Source organism: Rana temporaria, chromosome 2, assembly GCF_905171775.1.
Source record: "Rana temporaria chromosome 2, aRanTem1.1, whole genome shotgun sequence".
NCBI classification, from domain to species: Eukaryota; Metazoa; Chordata; class Amphibia; order Anura; family Ranidae; genus Rana; species Rana temporaria.
The window spans coordinates 442,347,404-442,363,098 of record NC_053490.1 but is presented as its reverse complement, the minus strand read 5'-3'; the positions used below and the strand labels follow the sequence as shown (position 1 = coordinate 442,363,098).

General features: G+C 42.7%; 1 protein-coding gene across 1 annotated transcript in view; it reads left to right on the top strand.

The window, feature by feature from the left end:
• Positions 1-15,695, top strand: part of NOS2 (nitric oxide synthase 2) — a 96,465-nt gene that overhangs the window by 18,907 nt on the left and 61,863 nt on the right. Inside the window, exons 4-7 of the mRNA XM_040338428.1 lie at positions 4,189-4,311; positions 8,225-8,373; positions 9,946-10,108; positions 12,809-12,900. Coding sequence (XP_040194362.1) covers positions 4,189-4,311; positions 8,225-8,373; positions 9,946-10,108; positions 12,809-12,900 — 527 coding nt within the window. The remainder of the gene's footprint in view (positions 1-4,188; positions 4,312-8,224; positions 8,374-9,945; positions 10,109-12,808; positions 12,901-15,695) is intronic.

The window sequence follows — 15,695 nt, the reverse complement described above, 5'->3', positions numbered from 1 at the left end:
CGATCAGTGCTATAAAAATGCACTGATTACTGGGTAAATGACAATGGCAGGGAAGGGGTTAACCACTAGGGGGTGAGGAAGGGGTTAAGTGTGTCCTAGGGAGTGATTCTAACTGTGAGGGGGCTGAGCTACAAGTGACACGACAGTGATCACTGCTCCCAATGACAGGGAGCAGTAGATCACTGTCCTGTCACTAGGCAGAACAGGAAAATGCCTTGTTTACATAGGCATCTCCCCGTTCTGCAACTCTGTGACACAATCGCGGGACACCGGTGGACATCGAGTTCGCAGGTCCCGCGGGCACGGTCATGGACCTTGTGCTGGGTGTGCGCACCCGCTAGGCGGCAGATTCAAAGCAATGTACAGGTACATTGCTTTGCCTGCCTATGCCATTCTGCTGACGTATATCTACGTTAGGAAGTCGGCAAGTGGTTAATGACCAACCAAACTCAGGCATATAGCTTTTCTAGGGCTGTTGCCTAGACAAACTAAGTGGGCTGCACTGCAACATAAGTGCAGCTCCTACCTCATGGAAACAAACAACACACTACCTTTATGGCTAAATACTAACAATGAAAATCTGAGAAAACCTGCTGATAAATTAAAACTAAATTCTAGGCAGATATAAAAAACATAAATTATTAAAGAAATGGTTGTAATGTGGATTTGTGACAAAATCAAGACAAAAATCAACATCCCCGAATATACAATATACATACAAGGATATTTTATGGGATTTTTTAGGTGCTGAGATATTTAGAACACAAGTTGTTAAAAAATAATATAATTTTATTTTGACAAAATGGAAAACAGATATAAAGTTTGTTCTTAATGAACAAACATTAAAAACAATGCAGCCTGTATAGAAAATTCAGTACAGTATTGGGAGTATCTTATCGTAATTATGGTGACAGCAGTGTAATTATCCCAACATGTTTCGCCACCTTGGGCTTCCTCAGGGGATATAAATTGTAATACAATATGTGTCACTGAATATGAAGCAAAAAAACAAAAACACATCATGATATTAACAAATGGAATCGAATGATTGAAAATGTATACAAATAAAGCTTTGCCCACAAATACCCGACAGATCACCACTGACCCAGTTTTAGCTCCGAGAGGCTCCAGGCACAAGCCGACGCTGATGCAGCAAGCTCCAAATGGACACACACCGGATGGTTAGGGAAGGTACAAGTGGACCATGCTACAAAAATTAACATGGAGAGAACCAATAATATACTTATTACACAGGCTGTTGATATTGAGATAGATCAAGGGTGCTGAATGGTTTAAAAGATATGGAGCAATTGAGAAAACATAGCAAGAAGCAGAGGCTGAAAATAATATATATATATTTTTTAATGATAAAATAAACAAGGGATATGCTAAGATGAGGCTTAAATAATTTTTAGCTTGAATTTTTTTTTTTGTAAACTATTACTACTCAATATCAACAGCATGTGTAGTAAGTATATTATTGGTTTTCTCCATGTTCTCCCATTGAATCCGCTGCTATTCAGTTGGATTGTCAATGTTGGTTATTCACTACCTTTATGGCTAGGTGAGACTCCAAATAATTGTAGCTTTATTAATTATTGTTGCATGGTCCATTTGGACCTTCCTTGACCATCCTGTGTGTGCCCTATTAGGGGCTTGCCTCATTGGCGTTGGCTTGTGTCTGGAGCCTCTGGGAGCTAGAGCTGGGTCAGTGGTGATCTGTCTAGTATTTGTGGGCAAAGTTTTATTTGTTTAAATTTTGAATCATTAATTTCAATTTGTTAATATAATGATGTATTTTGTTTTTTGCTTCATATTCAGTGACGCATATCATATTACAATTTATATCCCCTGAGGAAGCCCAAGGTGGCAAAAAAAATTGCGATAATTACACTGTTGTCACCATTATTATGATAAGATACTCCCAATACTGTGCTTAATTTTCTATTCAGGCTGTATTGTTTTTAATTAAGAACAAATGTTTTATCTGTTTTCCATTTGGTCATAATAAAATCATATTATATATTTTCAACAACTTGTGTTGTAAATATCTCAGCACCAATTAATAAAGTTGTGCATTTCTTTACATAAAATAAATTAAATTTTACATGGAACTACCATCCCTTTCATACCGTAGCAGCCTTTAGATTGAGATAGGCTGGATCTGTATTAGATGCTAATCAGGCTCTGCTTCATGCAAACCTAATGATTTATCAATGTGTAAAAGCGGTTAAACGGTTCAAATTTCGAAAGAATTTTCTTTCGAAAATCGTATCAAAGAATTTTCGTACGAATTTCGCACCATTAGTGTGCTGCAGCAACAGCCGATTTTTGTGCAGCAAACAAATTTGAGGAATCCGACATGTTGAAAATTTTTTGAAAAACAAAAGATTTTCTGATCAATGATGGGAGAATCGCGCGGGAAATGAAATATAAAAAAAAATGCGCATGTGCAAGAAAAGAATATTCCCGGAGAGTAAAGCATATTCACGGAGAGAAACGAATATTCCCAGCAACATGAAGGTTTGGTCGGCCGAATTTCGAAAATCAATGGTGGCATCATCGGATCACAAAAAAACAAACTTTCTGATTTTGAAAAGAAAATTTGTTCGAAATTCGACCGTGTATGGCCTGCTTTAGTCTGGTTTCACACGAGCGGTCCAATCAGGTCCACCTGTCAGCTTTTCAGGTGGACCTTATTTGAAAACAACAAAAACCTGGGGAATGCCCAGGGAAAAACCAAGCCTACTTACCGACCAGCTTGCAGAAAACCAATTAACCTGTCTACAGTATGTGTTAAAAACAGGGGTTCAGTCCGCACGCATTTGCAAACGCATGCGTGAGCCACAGAGCCGCGCCAAGGCACCCTGTAATATCTGTGGTCCTAACACTAAACAATGAGCGTCCCCACAGTGGAGGCACATGCATTTTAATGGATAGATAGGGGCAGGTGAACTGAAGGGAAGCCACCCCTCCTTTAAAGGTACAAGAGCACACCAAGCACCCAGCATATAGCACAATGGCTGCAAAGGTGTTGGTGCACTGATGGACCAATATAAACACCACAGGTGAAGCATAAACATGTCCACTGCCCCCGTCTATAGCTGGCCATAACAGTAAGTAGCATTGGAAGGCTAAAGCAGATAACAACAAAAACCTGGGGAATGCCCAGGGAAAAACCAAGCCTACTTACCGACCAGCTTGCAGAAAACCAATTAACCTGTCTACAGTATGTGTTAAAAACAGGGGTTCAGTCCGCACGCATTTGCAAACGCATGCGTGAGCCACAGAGCCGCGCCAAGGCACCCTGTAATATCTGTGGTCCTAACACTAAACAATGAGCGTCCCCACAGTGGAGGCACATGCATTTTAATGGATAGATAGGGGCAGATGAACTGAAGGGAAGCCACCCCTCCTTTAAAGGTACAAGAGCACACCAAGCACCCAGCATATAGCACAATGGCTGCAAAGGTGTTGGTGCACTGATGGACCAATATAAACACCACAGGTGAAGCATAAACATGTCCACTGCCCCCGTCTATAGCTGGCCATAACAGTAAGTAGCATTGGAAGGCTAAAGCAGATAACAACAAAAACCTGGGGAATGCCCAGGGAAAAACCAAGCCTACTTACCGACCAGCTTGCAGAAAACCAATTAACCTGTCTACAGTATGTGTTAAAAACAGGGGTTCAGTCCGCACGCATTTGCAAACGCATGCGTGAGCCACAGAGCCACGCCAAGGCACCCTGTAATATTTGAACCAGCCATTGTTCTCTATAGAGCGGCAGATGCCAGCGGACATGTGTCTACTGGCACTCGCTGACAAAAACAGACAGATGAGGGATCCATTCTCCATCCATCTGGCGAATTAGATCAGATGACAGTCGATGGAAACGTACAGGCGGTCCGTTTCCCTCCAATTGTTTCATAGAGAACAGCGCGGCGGGATTGCTTGGCAGAGCGAACATAAACTTGTCATCTGCCTGCTCAGCAGGGATCAGCGTAGAGTTCCCCTGCTAAATAGGTGGATGCAGATTACAAAGTTGGCCCTGTGTGAAAGGGGCCTTATTGCTCCTGCATTGTAAAATCTGCAGGTTGCGGTGGCAAAAAATATTTTACAGAATAAGTCTGCATGTGTTTCTGTTAAGTTTAAGAAAATGTCCCTCTTTTCTACTAATCTCTTTCAGAAAAAAGTTCCAGAAAATCATAGGCATTCTTGTCTAAAAGAAAGCAATCCAAGGTACATGAAGCTTAAAAACTATGAAAATGGAAACATTCTGCAAGATACTTTACACCTCAAAGCAAAACAGGTTTGTGGGATTATTATGAAAAGAAATGTGTAAAAAGATGGTGTTGTTATCGCTAAATCATCAAGCTCCTTATCAAAATACATCTAATGTTCGGTATTCCTGGTAATGATGTTTCAGCAGTTTGGTACTTGAGTAAAGAGAAAGCGGAGGAGAGGAGTTTACATCAGTTCATCAATGACAAGCTGTGATTTAGTAAGACATCCATTTAAAGTAGTAGTAAACACTGTACTACCACTTGTACCTACAGGCAAGCCTATAATAAAGCTTACCTGTAGGTACTATGCATATCTCCTAAACCTGCACAGTTTAGGAGATATTCAGAGTGCATGCAGCCGATGACATCTTACAGTGCCGGACCTTCAGAGCCCCTGCCAGTGTTCTGTCGATATTGGAACACTCGCAAACTGCGCATGCACATGAGACATAGAATATTCCTGTATGTGTCCCATACCCTTGCATTCCACTCACTTTGCGACAGGTGTTCTGTCGATATGGAACGCTGTCTAATAGCGCATTCTTTAAATGCCACTCGCAGCTGTGCATGCGCTATTGGAGAGCGTTTCATATCGCAAGGTATGGCACACATACAGGAAGATTTTATGTCTTGCGCACATGCACGGTTTACGAGGGTCCCATACCGACAAAGTGTCCCATATCGTCAGAACATCGGAAATAAGTGGGTATTTAAGGTGAACACAGCTTCACATTATTTACTAAACTAAGTAAGAATTCACTTTGCTAACTAAACATGCTCTATTGTTTTAGTAACTTAACTCCAGAGTTTATGAGTATTCTGGATACTGTGTTTTGTATTAGCTGCTTTACATACTCAAATAATGTAAGTTCAAGTGTTAACTGCTTAAATTTAAGGATTTCAGTGGCTTCCTTTTAAATACAGCTATTCATTTTTTTTGGTATTTTGAAGTTCCTTAAAAATTTTTTAACAACTTCCTGACCAGACCATTTTTTGCAATACGGCACTGCGTTACTTTAATTGACAATTGCGCGGTCGTGCAAAGCTGTACCCAATTACAATTTTTGTCCTTTTTTTCGCCCACAAATAAAGATTTATTTTGGTGGTATTTAATCACCCATGCGGTTTTAATTTTTTTCCATTATAAACAAAAAAAGACCTACAATTTTGAAAAAAATATATATATTTTTTACTTTATGCTATAAAACGTATCCGATAAAAAAAAAAAGAAAAAAATTCATATTTCTTCATAAATTTAAGTCAATATGAATTCTGCTACTTATTTTTGGTTAAAGCAAGTCCTAATAAGCGTATATTGATTGGTTTGCGCAAAAGTTATAGCATCTACAAATATATAGGCAGATTCAGAGCGAGTTACGCCGGCGTATCAGTAGATACGCCGTCGTAACTCTGAATCTGCGCCGTCGTAAATTTAAGCGTATTCTGGAAACCAGATACGCTTAAATTAGGCTAAGATACGAGCGGCGTAAGTCTCCTACACCGTCGTATCTTAGGGTGCAATTTTTCCGCTGGCCGCTAGGTGGCACTTCCGTTGAGTTCGGCGTAGAATATGTAAATGACTAGATACGCTGATTCACGAACGTACGTGCGCTCGTCGCAGTAAAGATAAAGCGTAAGAGGTACGCCGGCCTAAAGATAAAGCTGCCCCTAGTTGGCCTAGTCAATGTTAAGTATGGCCGTCGTTCCCGCGTCGAAATTTGAAAATTTTACGTTGTTTGCGTAAGTCGTCCGTGAATAGGGCTGGACGTAATTTACGTTCACGTCGAAACCAATACGTCCTTGCGGCGTACTTTGGAGCAATGCACACTGGGATATGTACACGGACGGCGCATGCGCCGTTCTTAAAAACGTCAATCACGTCGGGTCACCAATAATTTACATAAAACACGCCCCCTCATCCTCATTTGAATTAGGCGCGCTTACGCCGGCCCCATTTACGCTACGCCGCCGTAAGTTAGGAGGCAAGTGCTTTGTGAATACAGCACTTGCCTCTCTGACTTACGGCGGCGTATCGTAAATACGATACGCTACGCCGCCGGAAAGATGCGCCGCCGTACCTGAATCTAGGTATTATACTTTTTTATTTTTAACTATTAATGGTGGCGATCAGCGACTTATAGCGGGACTACAATGTTGTCGCGATGAAGTCAAACACTAACTGACATTTTTGACACTTTTGGGGACCAGTGACCCTAATACAGTGATCGGTGCTAAATAAATATGCACTGTCACTAATGCCACTGGCAAAGAAGGAGTTAACATCAAAGTGTTAAATGTATGCCTAAATTGTGCTTACTAACTATAGGAGAGGGGCTTTGACTAGGATCAATACCTTCCCCTCTGAACACTGGTCTGCCTTGTTACATAGGCAGACTTCCATTTTGTTTTTGTCCAGAACGGATCGGCGGGTTCCAGTGGACATGGAGTCTGCCGGACCCACTGATTGGCTCCCACTGTGTCCAATTACAGTGAGAAGCGAGTCACTGGCGGCGAGCGCGTGCACCCCGGAACTGTCAGATCACGTATTAGGTAAATGTTCTGTCACAGAGCGGCCGCCCTGCCACACTTAATATAGGTGGGGCGGTCCGCAAGCGGTTAAGGTACATTTTCAAAAGAGTGTAGAAGGGTTAGACCCCCTGTTAAGTTTTTTGTCCGTGTATGATTGAGCGTGGAAGGGTTAGACCCTCTGTCAAGTTTTTACTGCTGTCTGTGTTCCCACTGAGTAGATTCACCCTCTCTATTTGTCCTGGTGACCATTCCAACCAAGACAGAAAGCAAGGAGAAAGCCAAACATTTTGAGTTTCCACCAAAGCAAGGGGTGGGGGGGGGGGAATCTCACCTGTATCTTCAGTATCTGTAACAACTCACTAACATGGGATTCCTGATTACCTCTCATTTCCTGTTGCATCTCCAGGTCAGGAGGTGACGCTAACTCTCCCTAGTGAGTCACAGACAGCAAAAAAATTTTTTTTTTTACTAAAGCAAGAGAGGGCAAAATTAGTCACAATTCTGCAGAGAAAACAAACAGCTTCTAACCTCAGCTTGTTTAATTACGCTGATTGGTTTCTATGCAGAATTGTGAATAATAATGCCCTCTCTAGCTTTAGTAAATAAACCCCATAACCTGATAGGGGTTCTGACCCTTACATACTCCATCTAAAACAAAAAAAGTTATGGTTTTACATTGACTTTAAGTTTAAAGCAGAGCTCCACCCAAAAGGGTAAGCTTTTCTGCCTCCTCCCTGCCTACTCTGCCACATTTGGCACTTTTGGGGGGAGCGGGTACCTGGTTTTGACCAGTACCCACTCTAACTTCAGGCTCACTTCACTTTACTCCCCCACCCCCCCCTCTGCTGCCCCATTTAGCACCTTTTGGGGGGAGCGGGTACCTGGTTTTGACAGGTACTCACTCTAACTTCAGGCTCACTTCACTTTACTTCCCCCCCCTCTGCTTCCCCACTTGGCACCTTTTGGGGGGAGTGGGTACCTGGTTTTGACAGGTACCCGCTCCCACTTCAGACTCACTTCGCCGTGGTGGAGTGTGTCGGAAGTTTAGCCAAGATGGAGGTGCCAGCACCTGAGAGCCGATTCAAAAATTGGCTCAGGTGAGGACACCGTTGGATGCCTGGACAGCTAAGTGCCCTAATAGTAAAAGTCAGCAGCTACAGATTTTTTCTTGTGGGGCGGGGGTTTGCGAGACTCCTATTTAAATAAAATAAAAATAAACACGTTTTCTTACCACATTATCAATCAGCATATCGCGCTATTGTTGGTTTATCCTTTGTTGCGTAAATGTGAGAATAGCTTTACAGCAAGTCCTTCCTTCTTTATGGGAAACTTGTTTGCATTCCATTGTTTTAACAAGGTCAGAGTTCTTTAAACTTGTATACTTACACTATTCTTTCATTTACTTTACAGAAACTTGGCTGCCAATCATCAGTTTGTCATGGATCAATAATGAACCCTCAGTGCTATATAAGAGGTCCAAGAGACAAACCAATGTCACAGGATGTAATCCTACCTCAAGCAATAGAATTTATAAACCTATATTACAATTCCTTCAAAGAGTAAGTCAATTTATCATCAAAAAATATATTTAATTTCCAGCATAAAAGCATTTCTAGTGGAAAATACAAAACAGTGTACCCTTCATAAGGATTACATAAATGAAGTAGATGCGTATTATATCCAGTCTAATTTCTGAGAGCCAGCCTAATATTGTAAATTGACACAAACACTTTTTACAGAAATAAGCACTGGACCAACAGACTTACTGCAGAGGCCAAACATTTTTATGTAACTGAATACATTTTTCATTTACCTATCACCAACTTAAAGGAGTTGTAAAGGATTTTTTTTTTTGTTTACCTTAATGCAATCTATGCATTAAGGTGAAAAAACATCTGATGATGCGCCCCCCCCCCCCCTCGCCCCTCGTTTTACTTACCTGACCCCTCGAAAGTCCCGCACGCGGTCCCGAGATCCTCTTCGCCGCTCAGCCTGGCCACTGATTGGCTACAGAGGATGGATTGAGAACAGCGCAGTCATTGGCTGGCGCTGCTGTCAATCACATCCAGTGATGCGGCGCGCCGAGGGGCGGGGTCGAGTGATACAGTGATCGGCTATGGCCGCTCGCTGTATCACAGGAGCGCGCCCGCAAGGACTCATCACCATGCAAGCTCTCTTGCATGACTGTGATGAGTTCTTGCGGGGAGGACCAGAGACAGACGCCGAGGGACCCCAGAAGACGTGGATCGGGGCCACTCTGTGCAAAACGAACTGCACAGTGGAGGTAAGTATAACATGTTTGTTATTTTAAAGAAACATTTTTTTTCCTTTAGTGACCCTTTAAATGCTAGTAATCAGTTATATGTATAGCCACATTTTTTTCATTAGGACACAGTATAAAGGATAAAAACGCCTGTCATTTTTTTATTGCGGTCTGCTGTATTTGTCCTGATGACCCTTGTGACTGAGATAGAAAGTAATTAAAAAGTGAACATTTTGAAGCTGTCATCAACACAAGAAGTGAGGGGAAATCTTCTGATGGGGACACCTGTTCTGGTGACAACTAGCTAGGAGGGGATTTCTCACTTTTTTCTTAATTCCCGTCGCAGCTACAGGAGAGGAAGTTAGAAAAACCTCCAACGTCAAATTGTAAACTGTGAATGGTTTTAATTCTTCCTTACTCTTAAGTGTGTATAGCAGTGTAATTGCTTTAGAATTAGTATTGATTGCATTGATTGGCTGTTCTTTTCCATTGAAGGACAGTGTTGAGGTTTATACTGTATACTGCTTACAACCCCATACATCTACAGTGGGGGGGATATATCCTGGAAAATAGAGCAGACACCAGTCTAAAGTAATGATGCTCCTTACCCAGATGTTCCAGAGGACACTAGTTTAGGGCAACATTTTACACTCATGAACGGAAAACTTTTGGGAGGTAGTGACATGCTATTACCTGCTTATACTGTAGTATGGTAGAATTGTGCTACTGTAGTGAATATTTACTATAGAACCATTTGTGGACTGCCCAGTAGGAAATTCTAAAAGTGGTTACGTATTTCAGTTTAATGGGCAATTAAAAAAAATAATGGCTAAAATACAACAACCCGATGTGTGCATTTTTTTTTCAGGCCACAGATAGAAAATTACCTGAACAGGCTAGAAACCATTAACAAAGATATTGAACTAACTGGAACTTACCAATTAACTATGGATGAGCTGGCCTTTGCTGCTAAACAGGCATGGAGAAATGCTCCTAGGTGCATAGGACGGATTCAGTGGAACAATTTACAGGTAGAAGATGTTCAGTACCTTATAACTAATATTCTTATGAGTTCATATTAATTCAGTGTTTATCAGCCAAAGCTGTTAAAATGACAGCGTACAATGACAATGCTGTATTTGAACAATCTGCTTATTTGCATTTTTTATTTTAAAGTGTCACTGGGAGATAGACGACTACTAGAAATGTGAAATGCAATACCTGCAGTTATCTGAAGCAACCTCCAAAACTCTCTTGCTATTCTCGATTCTCAGGCTGTTCCGGTGGCTTGCTCGCCACTTTCTATCTCCTGCCCTTTCCAATTGATAAGGAGTCTGCCCATCATAGTCTTGAGCAAATAGGATAGTTGGTGGGTGGAACTTAGCAGTAAATTCTGACATTACCTTGATGTGTTGGAACTTTACCCCTCAAAATGGCCCAGAATTCACCCATGACAGTATGGAATCTGTACTTTATGCCTATGCCTGTGACTGTGTCTCTTTAAAGAGACCCTGTCACCAGACCATACTTTTTAAAAACAATCTTCTTATAAGATTATATATTAGGGCTTTGGAAATTAACTATTAATTCCTCGATTAATCGTAAATTTTTTTGATCGGTGTTCACCTCTCTGCCGACTTCCGGGTCTTCAGGGAGTTCCGTCGGAGATCCGGTGACATCACGGACACCGGCGGTGTCCATCTGAAGGGCTCCTATGCTGTGCCTTCATATCTGCATGCTGGCGGGACCTTACTATCTGCCATTTTTCCATTGGTTGGTAGCTGCACTGGGAATCAGCCTGCAAGGAGATCAGCTAAAAGTAGTTGGATCTGTATGTGCATTATAATTAATCGAAATTAGTCGATTAATCGATTAAAAAAAAACGATTAATCAAACACGAACATTTTAATCAGTAACAGCCCTAATATACAGTATATACATTTAATGCATTTCAAACATGTTATTTACTGTACCTGTAAAAGGCCTCCATTGTTTAGACAACCGAAAGCCACATGGATACTATTGAGAGCCACTATCTTGGATGTGATATCAGTAGCTCCGGGAGACTCAGAGGAGACTATAGAGTGACACTCTATATATTCCCCTTCACTCCTCCCCTGGTTGTTATGTAATAGTTTATTTTATAATTTGATTGCACCAGGAGACAATTCATACACATGGTGCAGTGCACAGCAATCTTGAATAACTGAAAAAATGCACAGCGTATTTGCTGCTTTTTGGTATCATTAACAATGAATGTCACCTCAAGCGCGACACACATTTTTCATGCTACGCCAGTGTAAACTCAGCGTGACAGTTTAAATGGAGCTAAATTTGGTCTCAGTGCATTCTATTAGTAGAATTACATCTATAGTTATTTGCATTAGGTGTATTTACTTGAGTGCTGGCAGCTCTGAACGGGGATCCTATTCCTATCTTTACACTAAGATTTACACATTGGTCACTCATACTCAGATTATCAGTACTACAGCCACAAATCGAACCCTCTAGGAACTCATTGGGTATATATGCCCCTGTTGGAGGACTGAGTGTACATTTTTTCTTTTACTGAGGAACTCTCTCAGCGTTCGCCTGGCTTTTTGGGACTGACCCTGTTTATTTGGAGCAGTCTCTTTTTCTCTCTGCTTATATCAGTGATTTCAATGCTTTACCCTCCTTATTGATCCCATAGACACATAATGTTGTCAGGATTACCACAATCCCCTGTTTATCCGTCTATACTCCAAACCTGTAGCATTCTACTCTGGTCTTAAATTGTATGTGAATTATCCTTAATCTTGTATTAGTCTTTTTGATGCTCCTGAAGAAGCACATGGCGCGTAACATGTAGAGTCTAGGACAATAGTTTCATCTTTATCTGCTACACAGCCTCAACTCTGCACTTAATTTTGATCATGGAATTAGGGATTTCAATCTCCAAGCATCTACACATTTTTCCAGTGGCTGTGTACAGTATGAATTGTATAACTGTTTTGTACTGACTTTTCAAAAGTGGATATTTTTTATGTATTTTCTATATGTTTAATAAACATTTAATATATTAATTACCTACTTGGTTGTGCCTAAAAAGTCCAAGCCTTCTTTTTCTAATTTCTTGTTCCAATTCATAGGACGTGGCCATAGGCGTGCGCACAGGGTGTGCTGGGTGTGCCCAGGCACACCCTAATCATTCTGTGCAGCACAGATTCCCCCTACTGCCCTGGCTCCCCACTCCTTCCCTCTGCAGCACCTCCGGCTTCCCTCCTCTCCTGCCGGATGTTGCTACAGAGATGTTTGAGGATGAGTGAGGGAAGGGGCCAGTAAATATGTATTTATCAGCCCCTTCCCTTTCTGAATGAACATAGTGAGTGATCCATAGTGTGTGTTTGAGCTTTGGGGTGCACACCCTAATGCAATAGGCTGCGCACACCTATGGACGTGGCACTTAGGATTTTAGAAGAATCCACAGGATCACTCTGTATTAATACAACCAATATTGTTCAATTTACATCTACAACTAATTCATAGGTAGAGAGGTTGATTGAGTAAATTAACCAACTACCACTGATGACATTCACACTTGGATATATTGGCAGCTGTCTTACAATTGTACCTTTTAATAGCCTTTTTACTGTGAAAATACTGCAAGTATCAGTATAGGTTGGTCTTAATCAACTTTTTTTTCAACCTTCCTATTTTAATTACTATATACATTTTTTTTTCCCTTTAAGGTATTTGATGCCCGAACCTGCAAAACAGCTAAAGACATGTTTGAACTCATTTGTCATCACATAAAGTATGCCACCAATGGTGGGAATATAAGGTAAATTCACTTTCCTGGAGGGGCCAGACCCAAGTCTCTATTTAATAAGACAACAAATAATGTGCTAGGTTATGGAACTGCTGCGTTCATTATGCTTTGCTGTCCTACTTCTGCAATGACCTGCTCAGCACTTCCCAAGACTCACCAACAAGCCTGGTGGGTTTGTGGTGAGCTTTATTAAATGTGAACGATGACCTGAAAGGAAGGTAATTGCTTAAAACAATCACAGCAGGAACCCAACCCCAAACAGGGACAGTAAAAACAAAAGCAGCATATGCTTTCAACAGCCCCCTGCGTATAACACGCAAGCACAGTTTACCCTCTATTTTCAGGGTAAAAAAGTGAGTGTTATACGCCAATAAATACGGTATATGAGAACTAATAGGTATATGCAGAGAGTCTTCAAATGTACACAACTATAATATGGACAGTAAAAAATGACCGCAAGGCCTAACTAATGGTTACCAAAGTCTCTGGCTACCACACTGTCCAGTCACAATAAACTTAGTCCTGCCAGCATTGGGGCCTCCCAATCTTTAGAGTGGAGTCCACTATAACTCTGTGCTTTGTTATACCTAGTTTGCACCTGAAAGAAATCATTCAATTTAATGCAAAAAGGGGCAGCACTAGCCTACTAAACAGAAGTTCTTCTGCAAGCTATTGTTGGGGCCCTTTGGGAACATTGGTGCACTTAAAGCGGAGCTCTACCCTAAAGTGGAACTTCTGCTCATTGGAACCCTCCCCTCCTCTGGTGTCACATTTGGCACCTTTCAGGGGGGAGGGGGGTGCAGATACCTGTCTAAGACAGGTATTTGCACCCAATTCCGGGAGTCCACTCTGCAGGGACCTGCGGATAGTGCGCCACTTCCCGTCCCCAGTTGTGTTAGGTGCTACTACTGGTTGTGACACACCTCTCTCCTCCACCCCCTCCCCTTCTTCTTCCTCTGTGGCCTCTTCCTGGCCTCTTCCTGTGCTGAACCGTCTAATCAGGTGGAAATCTACGTTGGCCATGCTGTAGCGGCTGCACACGCAGCAGAGGGCCATCAATGAGTATCTGTGCCAATATGGCAGCAGAACTGGGTCAGGGGAGCTTGTTTTTTTCCCCACGCCAGTGGGCCTTGACCAGGGATGCATGCACTGTCCTGTCACCATTTGAGGAGGCCACGAGGATGGTGAGCAGTGACAGTGCATGCCTCAGTGAGACTGTCCCTCTTATTCACATGTTGGAGCACACGCTGCTTGGATAAATGGACAGGGCCCTTGAGGCAGAACAGAGGGAGGAAGAGGAGGACTTCCTTACCTCTCAAGGCCCCCTTTATCCAGACAGTGTTCCTGCTTGCCCGCCTATTACACAGGAAGAGGACGAGGAGGAGGAGGATTGTGTCAGCATGGAGGTGGAGCCTAGCACTCAGCATCAGTCTTCAAGGGATCAATTACAGTCCCAAGGAACCCATGGACTTGTACGTGGCTGGGATGAGGTGGCTGCGGATCATGTCGTCCTCAGTGACCCAGAGGACTCCACACAGAATGCCTCATCAAACCTATGCTGCATGGCCTCTCTGATCCTGCAAAGCCTGCGGTAGAATCCTCGTATTCGTGCTATCAAGGAGAGGGATCATTAATGGCTGGCAACTCTCCTTGATCCACGTTACAAGAATAAGGTTTCGGACCTTATCTTGCCGGCGCAGAGGGAGCAGAAGATGAAACATCTTCGGGAGGCCTTGCAGAAAGGTCTGTGCAATGCCTTCCAAGAGACTGGGGGGTTATAAAATTCTGGTCCTGGACAACGTGTTGCTGAGGCTTCGGTCAGTCACAGAAGGAGCGGTGGAGAAGGTGGCCGTCTAACCGATGCATTCAGACAATTTTTTAGTCCGCAGCCCCAAGGTATGACCGGTTCCAGCAACCATCGCCAGCGTCTGTTTTACATGGTGTGGGAATACCTAGCGGCAAGATCAGACTCAGACTCAAGATCCTCTGGCTTACTGGGTCTTGAGGATGGATCACTGGCCAGAGCTTGCGCAGTACGCAATTGAGCTACTGGCTTGTCCTGCATCCAGCGTTCTTTCAGAACGCACATTCAGTGCTGCTGGAGGCTTTGTAACCGATCACAGGGTGTGCCTCTCCACCGACTCAGTCGATCGACTGACCTTCATAAAAATGAATCAGGCTTGGATCACCACCAGCTACCAAGCACCTGATGCTGATGTAACTGAGTAATTGTTTTTGAAATGTCACATCCCTTCAAGACTGCCTATGCTGATGCTGAGTGACTATCCTGTTATGCTAAGTGAATATCCTTTTTCTCCCCAATGATCTTGCTGATAGCTTTTAAGAACATTGTTGGTTCTGGGCACCGCCACCAGTGGCTAAGGCCCAATTTTTCTGCCCCTGTTTAACAGGGGCGTGTAATTACTTTTTTTGATGCAATACTTTGCAGCGGGCTCATTGCTGCGCTCCAACTAGAGTATCTGTGAGGGGTTGCAGTGTTGTGGCACCAGCACCAGTGCCTAAGGCACAATTTTTCTGCCCCTGTTTAACAGGGGCGTGTAATTACAATTTTTAATGCAATACTTTGCAGCGGACTCATTGCTGCGCTCCAACTAGAGTATCTGTGAGGGGTTGCAGTGTTGTGGCACCAGCACCAGTGCCTACGGCACAATTTTTCTGCCCCTGTTTAACAGGGGCGTGTAATTACAATTTTTGATGCAATACTTTGCAGCGGGCTCATTGCTGCACTCCAACTCGAGTATCTGTGAGGGGTTGCAGTGTTGTGGCACCAGCACCAGTGCCTAAGG